General features: G+C 43.3%; 1 protein-coding gene across 12 annotated transcripts in view; it reads right to left on the bottom strand.

Moving 5' to 3' along the window:
• DYM (dymeclin) overlaps positions 1 to 12,247 on the bottom strand; it is a 205,903-nt gene that overhangs the window by 169,270 nt on the left and 24,386 nt on the right. For all 12 annotated transcript variants that reach the window (XM_040540536.1, XM_040540542.1, XM_040540547.1 and 9 more), the window contains 2 exons: positions 11,937 to 12,009; positions 270 to 395 (listed from right to left, as the gene is read on the bottom strand). In XM_040540536.1, coding sequence (XP_040396470.1) covers positions 270 to 395; positions 11,937 to 12,009 — 199 coding nt within the window. The remainder of the gene's footprint in view (positions 1 to 269; positions 396 to 11,936; positions 12,010 to 12,247) is intronic.

Genomic DNA, 12,247 nt, shown 5'->3' with positions numbered 1-12,247 from the left:
AGCATATCAAATCCCTCTCAAAAAAAAAAAAAAGAAAAAAGATTGCTTCCAAAATAGTTTTCCGGAAGTCAGAGCTGTAAGATTTAAACACGAGGCCTTCCAAAAGCCTTTACAGATGTTTTTGTGTTCCATCTTTTTCTGAGGGGAACAAATTACTATCAAAATATATTCCACTGGCTTTTGTTTTCAAGTGCAAACAGTCTAAACAAGCCATCAGAAGCCTTTTTTTTTTCGCTATTTGGCCCAGCCCCGCCCAGAACACGACGTACCATCGACCATGCATCAGGTATTTGTGAATGAGACTTTCTCGCAGAATTTCCTTGTGAAATAACTGGCAGGAGAGGAAGACGACGAGCGTTGTCACAGCCTCCAAGGAAATGCTGTATGTAATATCTCTGCAGGAAAAAGGGAAAATTTGGAAAGATTAATCTACCTGCTTTGTTTACTAACTGACTTACAAGAACATGAATACCTTCACTTGAGGTTATGCGTTTTACAGCAAGTCTCAACTGGGAACAGCTAACCAACAAATTAAACTCGCTAGGAAAAAGCCACATCACACAGATAATGCATTATTTTTTATCGCAGTAAGCATTTTTTGATATGCCAGAAGACATGACAACGTGAAAACATCGCAGCGTTGCCCAGAACACTCCACCTGCAATTTTCAGAGTGCACTTCACACTAAAGATAATAAATACGTCTCGAAAATATGTCCTTTGTCCTGTTAAACAAAGTTGTCATTCTAAGTCTGGGAAATGGCCAGCTAGCCAAACACCATTCCATCTGCCAGGAAGAGTGGATCCCTAAGAAAGGGATGTAACCTACAAATGCTGGTTTAAATATAAAGTGCTCACGATGTCAAGATACTACGTGCAGTTCAATTTAAACGCTATTTGTGATGTAGCAGTGAAGTATGACACCTAAAGGCATGACTGCCAGTTCCAAGGAACGTGCTGTAATGATTCAACACTGACTCCAGATAGTTTACCAAAGCTCGTTAAGTTAATTAGGAAAGTCTACAGAGCAAAAAGGATGAGAAGGACATCTGTTGTCTGGGATATCTTGTGGTTTCTGTTCTCAGCTCCGCCTCTAACAACCTCGTTACATATCACATATTCAAAAAGGGGGAGAAAAATGGTACTTGCTGCCTTAATCACTGATAAATTGCAGAAAACCTTTTAAAACACAATGACGTAACTTGTACATGAACCTGTGTGATTCTTGCTTTCAACCAGACCATTTCTTTCCTCCTCCAGAAGGAAGGAGATGTTTCACCCAGTGCAACGGTACCATCCTGAAGCGCTCAGAAAGCTTGTTACTAAGCACTTATTTAACAATTTTTAACAGTTAAAAAACCATGTGTAAACAAAGCTAATTATTCTTTCAAGTAATGACGACTTAAAAACAACAGTGCAGTAAGTTAACAGAAAGGACTGGCTGAAACAGAATTCTTCATTCATCTCAGGATTAGAATTGGACTGGTCTTGGTCAAAATGAACAGGCTTTCATTAAATGAGATCAGTTCTACTTTTTAGCTCTTTCAGGTACTTTAATATCCTGCAAGTGTGAATATTATACTGTAAATAACGTGCATTAGTGTAAAACACACGGAAAAGCCGCTTCATACGTACATCGTGGTGCGAGATAGCTTAAGATAAACTCTTCTGTAGTAGGTCTAGGTCAGAGTTTGAGGAAAGTGAATGTTAGTTATTCAATGGCAAGAGCAAATGGGAATCACAATTTCCTGGATTGCAGTCCAACGCGAGCCACACTGCTTGTGATATAAAAATGTTTTGGAAAGCGACGGTTACACAAACTCGCCGTTTGTATTTTTTCTGGTGTGCTTTGAGCCTTTGAATCCCTAACATTTCACGCCAGGAAGCAACTTACTGCTCAAATAACACTCTTCCTTCAAATCGCGAAGTAGGTTTTAATTAGTTTTCGTGAGGTACCTGACTTTTTGCCCACTACGGAGGAAGTTCGCCAGTGTAAATGCTGGTAATTAGACCAGGCCAGAGGTTACGCTGTGATCTGGTTCCACCGCACGTTCGTCTGCGCCAGGAGCGAGACCGAGCTAGGAACGGTTCCCAGTCCCTCACCCAAGCTGTGATGCTTGGGGATCAGGCACCCAAGCCTGTCCCAAGCACAGCAGGGAAGAGCTACGTATACTGATTATTACAACAGAAAAAAGCACTTCTTAAATTTGCTCCTATCAAAATAAACCCAAGAGCTTGGAAGAAATATTTTTTTTTTTTTAGGTATACAAAATGCCAGAAACTTATTACCGAGGCTGAGAATACTAGAAAGTCTCCAAAGCTGGGTTCCTCATGGCTTGACGAATGAAAAGGCTGACTTGGTGACATGCTACAACATCCAAAATACCTGGGTCGCTTTGTTGGGAGGAAACAAATTTTACAGAATCTATATGCTGCCTCTCTGTTCCAGGCATTTCTTTGCTTATTTTTCTGACAAATCCTACAACTGGAAATGCAAATCTGAAGAGACATCACAAAATTCTTCTCTGTTTCCGTACGCTGAGTGATATAAAAATAAACGAAGAAGTTATTGTATTGTATTAAGATTTTTTTTTTTTTAAATAACCTGCTTTCAATAACCTTCTAACTGAATGAAAAAAAAAGCTAATAAATTCATATAACTCAAGTTACTTACTTTCTTTCTATTCAAACCCTAATTAAGGGGCATTTAACTGGGGATTTTCACTCAAACTGAAGTCCCAGGATCTGTGGTAACCCCTTAAGCTACGGACACCCTTAATTTAGCAGCACAAGGATAAAGCTTCAGAGCAAAATTTTCTCCACCAAGGGTCAAATGTACAGTTTTCTGAAACTAAAAACATTTCGAAAGGGTCACAAAAACTACCAGGAACCCCTTTTAACTTCAAAGAAAGCACTGTTTATTTATACTGAGAGACTATAGAATGGGGGGGTGTTGATTTTTTTTTTTTTATTCAAAGCTATCACCCTCATAATGGACTTCCTCTTCAAGTTGCTTGCTTGCAGATAAGGAGGAAACGGGAAATAATGAACTCACGTATCAATCACACGTCAGAATTATTTATCTATTTCAGAAAACCAGAAGAACCGCACGACGTTTGGAGTTTCTTTTTTCTTTCCCCAGCGTTTTACAAAGCAAACACGAAAACCACACACCTCAGCTAAAGCTCGCATCCAAAGTGAATTCACTTCAGAGAACAACGTACCAAACCACATACAAGTCTCTCTATCTTCCTCTCTCCAGACTTCTACAAGTAGCTGTTCTCCTTGGTTCCACGTTCCCTGGTGCTTTAAAGAGATTGAATAGCTCCAGGGTCTTGCATTTGGCACCCAAGTTAAAACTGACTTCCGGCAACAAGTTTAACAAATGCTTTTAAACAAAACCACCACGTACAATTTCTGGTATAGCAATTTTTAGACAACAATCCAATAAATCGAATGACAAACTACGAAGTCAGCAGCTACTCTCTCCATCTTAATTCCTTCTGTCAAGTAGACAGCAGAGATGCTGGGTTCCCCTGTGAGAGATTTAGGTTGGACATTAGGAAGAACTTCTTTCCCGAAAGGGTTGTGAGGCATTGGGACGGGCTGCCCAGGGAAGTGGTTGAGTCACCATCCCTGGAGGTCTTCAAAAGACGTTTAGATGTAGAGCTTAGTGATATGGTTTAGTGGAGGACTTGTTAGTGTTAGGTCAGAGGTTGGACTGGGTGATCTTGGAGGTCTCTTCCAACCTAGATGATTCTGTGATCTACGGCCCTGGGAAAACTCTTTTATAACAGCACCACATTTATACTTTAAGAAAAAAAAAGTACTGTTTTAGAAGGAACTGATTATTAAGAGTAACTCTTCCAGGATGCTACCTGGAAAGGATAACGCTTCTGGATGTCCATCAAAAACATACATTTTCATTTCCTGGTCCACAGATTGGTATTTTTTCCTCCCTTTTACACTGCCAAACATTACCTACCATGCCTCTGCACCAGAGAGAGCAGATCGGCAATGCTGCTCCTCTTGCCTCAGCCAGAACATGCAGTAGGAGCGGACACGTAATAGCTTCAGGTTTTATATCTGTGCTTGAAACCTAGGACATTTTCCCTTTTCTCTTCTCTGTCTGGACCACAGGAGGCTGTCGAAAACCGTTTCTGTGAACTCTGGTAAGTCAGCCATTTCGCATTACTTTTTCCCCCTCCAAACTCAGTGCTCCCTCTCGGCTCATTAGCCACTACCTCATTTGCATTTTGGAGGAGACGCAAGAGATTAAATCAACTCTGGTAGCAGACTTGTAAATGTCGGAGCTATCAACCTCCAGGCATTTACGGCTGGAGAACCACACTAGGCTATCCAGCTGCGTATCATTCCCTCAAAAGGTTTTGTCAGCTCGAACCGTACGATGATTTCACCTTGCCCTTTTGAAGTTCTTGCGGACAGTTATTTCAAATATGCCACGATGCTGATGCTGCATTTTAAAGGTCCAAATGTCTGAACAAATTCTGTGGCCAAAACAGCGATCTTGAACAAAAATAAAACGTCACCGTCGTGACAGGAACAGGAAAAGGGCACACAAGCAGCCAGTTAAGGCAACTTGTTTGAGCAGTAGTTCTCTATACTGCGACAACTCGAGCGCTTGCCATTACTTGCCACACTTGTCCACATTACAAGTGGACAGCTCCCAGGCGTCCTGGCATTTGCTTTTTTCTACTCAAAATTACGAAGTGGATGTGTACGACCTCCTGTCAGCATTATCTACCAAGAACTTCGGCTACCTATGTGTCATCATCCTGCTGCTGCCAGCTTCTCTGCAGTGCCAAGCAATGCTCCCAACTGCCTTCTGCGCTCACCGCATCATTCAGCTTTGTTCCCTGCCTCGGAGAGAGGTCTGTGAAAGAGGAGCCAGGATTAAGTACAGAGGCAAAATACAACAAAATCTCTGCTAGGGACTTCAATTACTGCTCCGAAGACACATCCTTCTGTAAACACGTTAATTAACACCTCAGTGAAATGCAACTATTTCAACACCTCAGCAAACAGAGGCTGAGAGCTTATGAATTATTTCACACCTACAGAGCAAACAGGCTGAACGGTCAGAAAGAAAAAACTCTGAATTTCAGCCTACACCACGGTACCAAACCCCCCTCCCTGTTTAAATATTTTCCTGAACTTTCACCCAGCCAGAGCTGTCTGCTCTGAGTATTAAAAGGTTAAAAGGTAACTCATTTTCTAATTTAGGAGAGTTGCCAAAAGGGCTGATTCATACAAAAACGCTCAAATCATACAGGAACCAGGTTTCATTTCCCTGCTTCCTGAGGGCCCACCAGAAAGGTGAAAGAGGAGTCACCGCAGAGAATAGGATCGGTTCTGAAAACTGAAAAGCAAGTAGAGTGTCTGGTTATCAGTCTCAGGATACAAGTGCGACTCAAAACGAACACAATCTTTCCTCTTGGAATCGCTCCGAACTTTACACCCGCTGATGGCAAGAGCGCAGTGTTGCAGCCAATACTACAGGACATTCGTTACAGCTCAACCATGCTCGAGGAAAGCAAAGAGCATCTCTGACATTTCCTACCCGATCTCCGACCACCGCAGGTATTCTCTACTGAGAGACAGAACAGAGATTGAGAGAACATCCTAACGAAGGCGGAAATACCCAAAGGGGATCATCTAATGGATTAAAACAATAGTGGGATCCAAGACCTTTTGTTCCCAGATCTATTCCTAAACTATCGGAGACCACGTAACTGCATACGCTTTCACCTTACTGGCGTCCAGTTCTCTACAGAGGAAACACTCTGAACAGTCTAGGATTTTTAAGGGTCGCACACAGCGCCTATATTCTGCCATATTTATCTTTCATATCAACACGACTCCTAAGTAACATCCACCAAGCCTCAGTGAAAGACCCTACCCTTTGAGCAACTCAATAGAAACACCGAATATCCATTAAAACGTACAGCTCAGGCGAGTAGTTCTAGGTAGCTTTCAACCCCATGGGAAAAGGCAGAGAAGACGACCCGTGTACCCAAGAAACCCACTGCAAAACCGTGCAGAAGTCCAGACAGAGCCAGATGACGTGAGCCACATCGTGTGTTCCAGCGTGCAGCCTGCACGAAAGGCAGAGCTGCTCCTGGCAGGAGCAATGTCTTCTTGCAACACCACTTCTCCTTCGCCTTGCTCGCTCAAACGTCAGTCACTGATTTCAAGGCAGAGTGGAAGCACTGAGTGCCCCTACATTAAGGCAGGGGCACTCTGTGGAAGCAATAACCTTACCTGGCCTAACATTTTTCTAGGCAATGGAGAAAAAAGGCTTATGCTTGTCAGTCTGGCAGCCGTCACCGATTTGAAAGTCTGCAAACCCTTAAGGCACCAAAGAGGCACACGCTTGACTTCAGTGCCTTGGTGTCTTCGCTACCCAGACCAGAGCCCAAACGAAGTACTAGAAAGCAGGTGGTTTTCAAGACGCGTCCGATCTCTTTCGTGAAAACAGGGCTGAAAACCACAAGAGAGAAAGCACGTTATCGAAAGCTCGATTACGCAGCAAGGCGCACGATAAACAGCACTGACCTCCGCTGCTGCGCCCTGTGATTAGAAAGCCTGTTGCGAGGTGAACGGGAGTTAACAATTCACAGTGAAAAAGCAGGTCGCAGAGAAACGCTGGTCTAAGTCTAAAATAAAGGCGGAGCTGGAATAAAATTGGAACAAAAAAAGATTGTGACAGATGACGATTCTTCCGCATAGGACTTTTAAACACGTAAGAGGCCACACATCTGCCACCAGAAGGGATGTAAAAGGGTGATGAAAAATTCTTCAAAATATGTATTTTAAAAAACTCGAAAGACTGATTTACTGCACAAAAAACCAGCTGATTAAAGGCGTTTCTACTCTGCCACGCTATTGAGCAAACAGTCCCACAGCAGATTGTGCTTCACGGTCGCATCAAACAGCACACACGCAGACAAACTTGCTCATTACTCACTCTAGAGGCGAAAAGGAAACAACCCAGGCCTGGTCTCACCAACATTCACAACACAAAACTTCTCCAAGGAGGATGCACATTTTGCTCTGCTGCACCACAAGGTACAGCAGCAAGCAAAGCTGCCTTCATGCTCATCAAATCTCTCCTGCACAGAGTACAATAGTGTAAAACCTTGAGGATTTTCAGTGCAAAGTAATACCAGTTTGGATCCTTTCGCTAGCTTCAACCTAAGTTTCAACAGATGGAAGTTTCCCTTTCATGCTTAGACAGAGTTGCCAAAAAAGCTCAAATAGCTCTTCAAATACTGGAGCTACAATCGTGATAAAAGTTCCTTGAATGGTTTTTTTCAAAAAGTAGAACTGTAACTTACTGTTTTGAAAGTAACAACAAAAAAGTGACCTAGGCAAGCTCCTGAAATGGCAGAGAAAACAGTACTTCACCCCTTTGTTGCTCGTAATCGGCAAGAAAAATATCCTAAATATTTCTCATTACCTCTCAACAGCACTGTTTGTACCCAGTGGTCATTCCATGGAGCTTTATAATCAACCATGGCCCCATTTTTCCTGTTACATTGGACTTTTAAGCTGCCAGGAAACGTGGAGAGCATCCTTAAACGAGTCAAACGCGGTTAACATTTAAACGTGGAAGCAACTAAGATTGCAGCCCAAAACAATTTTAACTATAAAAAAAAAATAATGGAATGCAAGAGAAATATCAACTCGCTTCTACGGGCACTACAGGGTGCTACTTAACGGTGATGTAACTAGATCACAGCGTTTCATTTTTCTTCCACATGCATTTACAGTTTTTCACGAAGCGAAAACGTACTGATAACAACCAGATGTGCAGTTACGTACACCAGCTCTTAACAGGCTGCTGAAAGAAACCTTTCTAATTTCAAGCTCTGGGAGCTCCATCGCGCAACAAAACGCTCGCGGTAGCTTCTACATAAAATTCGTACAATGAAATGCCGAAGTTGTATCTTTTTGCTGACTGTGCAGTTCTGGTCATTAATGTGTACTCTTGGGTGTTAACATTAACAAGACCAAAGGAAAAGCAGAGTATCCATAACACACCCAAGGGAGCCATAAATCAAACATCTACATACTGTAACGCAAGTGTTACAAGGGACCGCACGAGTCTAATTCCTGAAACGCAGTAACGCTGTAGCTCCTATAAAACTTCTCAAAATTAAATGTGAATATGTGAAACCTTTCCCCGCCGACATTTTGTACAACGCAGCGGAGCCCTGCTTTTCAAAAGGGTTATTTAAGACCCTTTTAGTAACTCTGGTATCGGGCCACAATGATGCAGAGTCCCACGGTCCCTGCTACAAGCTGTTTCATCTACAGAGTGCAACTGCCATGAAGTGCACGTACCTTTCCAAATACGAACCAACTTTGAGAAATAGCTTCTTCCATTCATTGTGGACAATTCTGAGACACTCCTCCTAGATATGCTTTGTTGTACGTCTCTGAAGCCAGCCTTTCCCAACAAAAAATCAACACGCTTTGGTTCTTCGCTAATATTTCATAATAAGGGAGGCGGTGGTTTACAGACCTAACTCTTTTCTTTCTTCCCCATCTCACACACCTTCCTTAATAACCTTGTCCTAGAACGTCCACCTGCATTTTCCAGGTATGCCTGTATGTTGTTCTGTAGGCAGAACGAGCTCATGTGAGCACTCTGCTCATGCCAGACTTGAGTCTTCATGAACTGGGTACCAAAGCCAAGCCCAAACTCACGTGTTTGCTTACGGTCAGTCTGGAACACGGGTTAAAGTTATGCACCTGCCTGCAAAATACCACAAACAGCTCTTCTGAGGTGTCCTCCCAACAATCCTGTTGGGATTTTGGAACGATTTCCAAAAGTGAAGCTCGCAGGGCTGTTACACAGGTACCTCTGCTCTTCCGTTTTGGATATGGGGATGGTCTTCCATACCTGAAGAATAATCTTAGCATTTAAGTGAAGGAGAGGAAAAAAAACACCTTTAAACCTGGACGTAGAAAAGCAATATATTTAGACGGCAGCTGCCAGCTGTACTCCTTCCTGAAACCGCATCTATAGAACCCAAGGGACACACCAATTGTGACAATCCTCTGTTAAGACTATTGAATGCTCCTAACCAAAAATACTCTGCTATTCTGAATTCAGCTTCAAAGACAGGCTCGGCGTGGAGATTTGAATGATCTGTCACAACAAAGTCATCTTTAATAGCAGCTTTACAGACACGCACTCTGTTAGTAGTGTCACTGTAAGCTGCCTATCCTCTAGCAAGCGGCCCTAAATCCCGCTGTGGAAATCATTACAAATCAGAATATTTCATGGAGCCCACCCAGACAATCTATTCCTTCCCAAAATTCACAGGCTTGGTTTAAAATTTGCTTGATTTATTCCAGCTATGGCAGGAACTGAACTACTCCTCTGATAAAAAGTGGGGACGTAATCTACAGTATAAATCTGATCCAGGAGAGAGGAAAGTAAAAAAGTCATGTCTCTACCAAAATAACCTTTATCATTTTTCTGAAAAAAAAGAAAAAAAAAGAAAAAAAAAGAAAAAAAAGTTGAAGCCGAGGAGTCTCAGCTTCCTAACATCTTTACGAAGAACAGAGTTCGCTTCACTCCTCCTGAAGCCAACTGTAGCCTCGAGCCTTTCGACTTACAATACCGATACTAGGAAGGCAACTTTCAGCAAAGAGAGAAACCAAACTGAAGGAATATTCTCCCCACAGACCATCTGTGTGACTGTTTATTACAGAAAGCAGCTTTTCCTGTATCTACTTTTCCTTACTTCCCCTCCCATGATGCAGGCAAAAGGTGTTAGTTAAGGTACTGCAACACTGTAAATATTTTATGCCGGTAAACAAGACAATAATATCCATTTTTCTAGGTTTTATTATCCTACTTACTGCTGTTCAACCTATGGCTCACATTGCAATGAAATGTGGAATCAACATACCTCGAATAAAGCAGGTGCATTGAAAAAGCTGTGTCAGCAAACCAATTTTGCTCTGGAGATCCACAGAAACATTCATAGAATGGTTTGGGTTGGAAGGGACCTTAAAGACCATCTAATTCCAACCCCCCTGCCATGAGGAGGGACACCTCCCACTAGACCAAGTTGCTCAAAGCCCCAGCCAACCTGGCCACCACCCTCTAAGAATTTCTTCTGAATATCAAATCTAAACATACTTTTTTAGTTTAAAACCGTGACTCCTTGTCCTATCAATCCCTGACAAAGAGTCCTTCCCCAGCTTTCCTGCAGCCCCCTTTAGGTACTGGCAGGCCTCTGTAAGGTCTTCCTGGAGCCTTCTCTTCTCCAGGCTGAACAACCCCAACTCCCTCAGCCTGGCTTCACGGGAGAGGTGCTCCAGCCCCTTGATCATCTTTGTGGCCTCCTCCGGACTCATTCTAATATTTCCATGTCCTTCTTGTGCTGGGGGCCCCAAAGATGAATGCAGGGCTCCAGGTGGGATCTCACGAGGGCAGAGCAGAGGGGGAGAATCCCCTCCCTCGCCCTGCTGGCCACGCTGCTGTTGGTGTAGCCCAGCATACGGTTGGCTTTCTAGGCTGCAAGCACACATTGCTGGCTCATGTCGAGCTTCTCATCCACCAACACCCCCAGGTCCTTCTCCTCAGGGCTGCTCTCAATCCATTCTCCGCCCAGCCTGGATTTGTGCTTGGGATTGCCCTGGCTCACATGCAGGACCTTGCACTTGGCCTTGCTGAACCTCATGAGGTTCACATGGGCCCACCTCTAAAGCCTGTCAAGGTCCCTCTGGATGGCATCCCTTCCCTCCAGCATGTCGACCACACCACACAGATTGGTGTCATAGGCAAACTTGCTGAAGGTGCACTCAATCCCACTGTCCCTGTCGCCAAAAAAATACGTTAAACATCTCCAATCCCAGTATCGACAGCCTGAGGAATGCCACTCATCGCTGATCTCCACTTGGACATTGAGCCATTGACCGCAACTCTTTGAGTTTGACCACAACTCTTTGAGCGTGGTCAACTCTTTGAGATCCATCCAATTCCTTACCCACCGAGTGGTCCATCCGTCAAATCCAAGTCTCTCCACTTTACAGACAAGGATATCATTGGGAACAATGTCAAATGCTTTGCATAAGTCCAGGCAGATGACGTCAGTTGCTCTTCCCCCATCCACCAATGCTGTAACCCTGCCATAGAAGGCCACCAGATTCATCAGGCACGATCTGCCTGTCGTGAAGCCCTGGTGGCTGTCACCCATCACCTTGTTTTCCATGTGCCCTAGCATAGTTTCCAGGAGGATCTGCTCTATCACCGTGCCCGGCACAGAGGTGAGACTGCCTGGCCTGTAGCTCCTTGGCTCTTCCTTTTTTCCCCCCCTTTATTAAAAATATTTTTAAAATTCCACTTAGTCATTTCTCTTCTTCAGGCATCGGTTCACCGGTACTTCAGAAATTAGTAGTAAAGGAGTCACACGATTGAAGCTAAAAAACAACACAAGCGCAGAACAAGTGAACTTTTGTTCACCCTCAGAGATAAAGCGACACCTCCAACATCCCCTTTCCCGTACACACAGCGCAACCATCTCCAACCAAGAGTTAGCAGTACCTACCGGTGTGCTGGCAGAGGTACCTGAAAGCTCCTACATCAAAGCTCCTACACCCTACATCAAAGCTCCTACAAAAAAATAACCTGGGATAACTTCTGTCGATGGTCTGAACTGGGTGTGAGATGCTGATCATGTGCTTCTTCCAACACAATACTCACGGCCGGTACTGGCAGCAGTTATCATTAGAGGTACTGCACCATCACATGCAGTGTTTAAAAGCAAGTATTTAACATTATTAACCCCATCACTCTGAGTTTTATATTCTCTCAAATGCTCTGTTTAATAAACAGAGCGGGTTTTCTGTTTTAAGAAACAGAAAGGGGCTGGAAAAAAAAAAAGAAAAACTTACAAGAGGGGAATTTCAACAATGAGCTGGATGAGGCAACACAGCAACTCTTCTATGAGGTCTTCACACTCTGTTCCTGAAAAAGAAGCATACCAAAGGTTTTCTGGATTTTCAAACACCAAAAGAAAGCATAGATTTAAACACAGATCCAGATGATCAACATTTTAACTTAGGGACAAACACTAGAAGGGAAATTCTATGTAGATGTTGGTATCATAGGAAGTGTGCTAATACTGAACACATCAAGCTTTACCTCACTACTTACCTAAGCTCCTATTAAGTGGTGTTTCTACTAACAGTTTGACAGATTGATC

The sequence above is a fragment of the Cygnus olor genome, chromosome Z (genome assembly GCF_009769625.2).
Source record: "Cygnus olor isolate bCygOlo1 chromosome Z, bCygOlo1.pri.v2, whole genome shotgun sequence".
In the NCBI taxonomy this organism is placed as follows: domain Eukaryota; kingdom Metazoa; phylum Chordata; class Aves; order Anseriformes; family Anatidae; genus Cygnus; species Cygnus olor.
The sequence above is the reverse complement of the archived record's forward strand: the minus strand, read 5'-3'. Positions and strand labels throughout refer to the sequence as shown.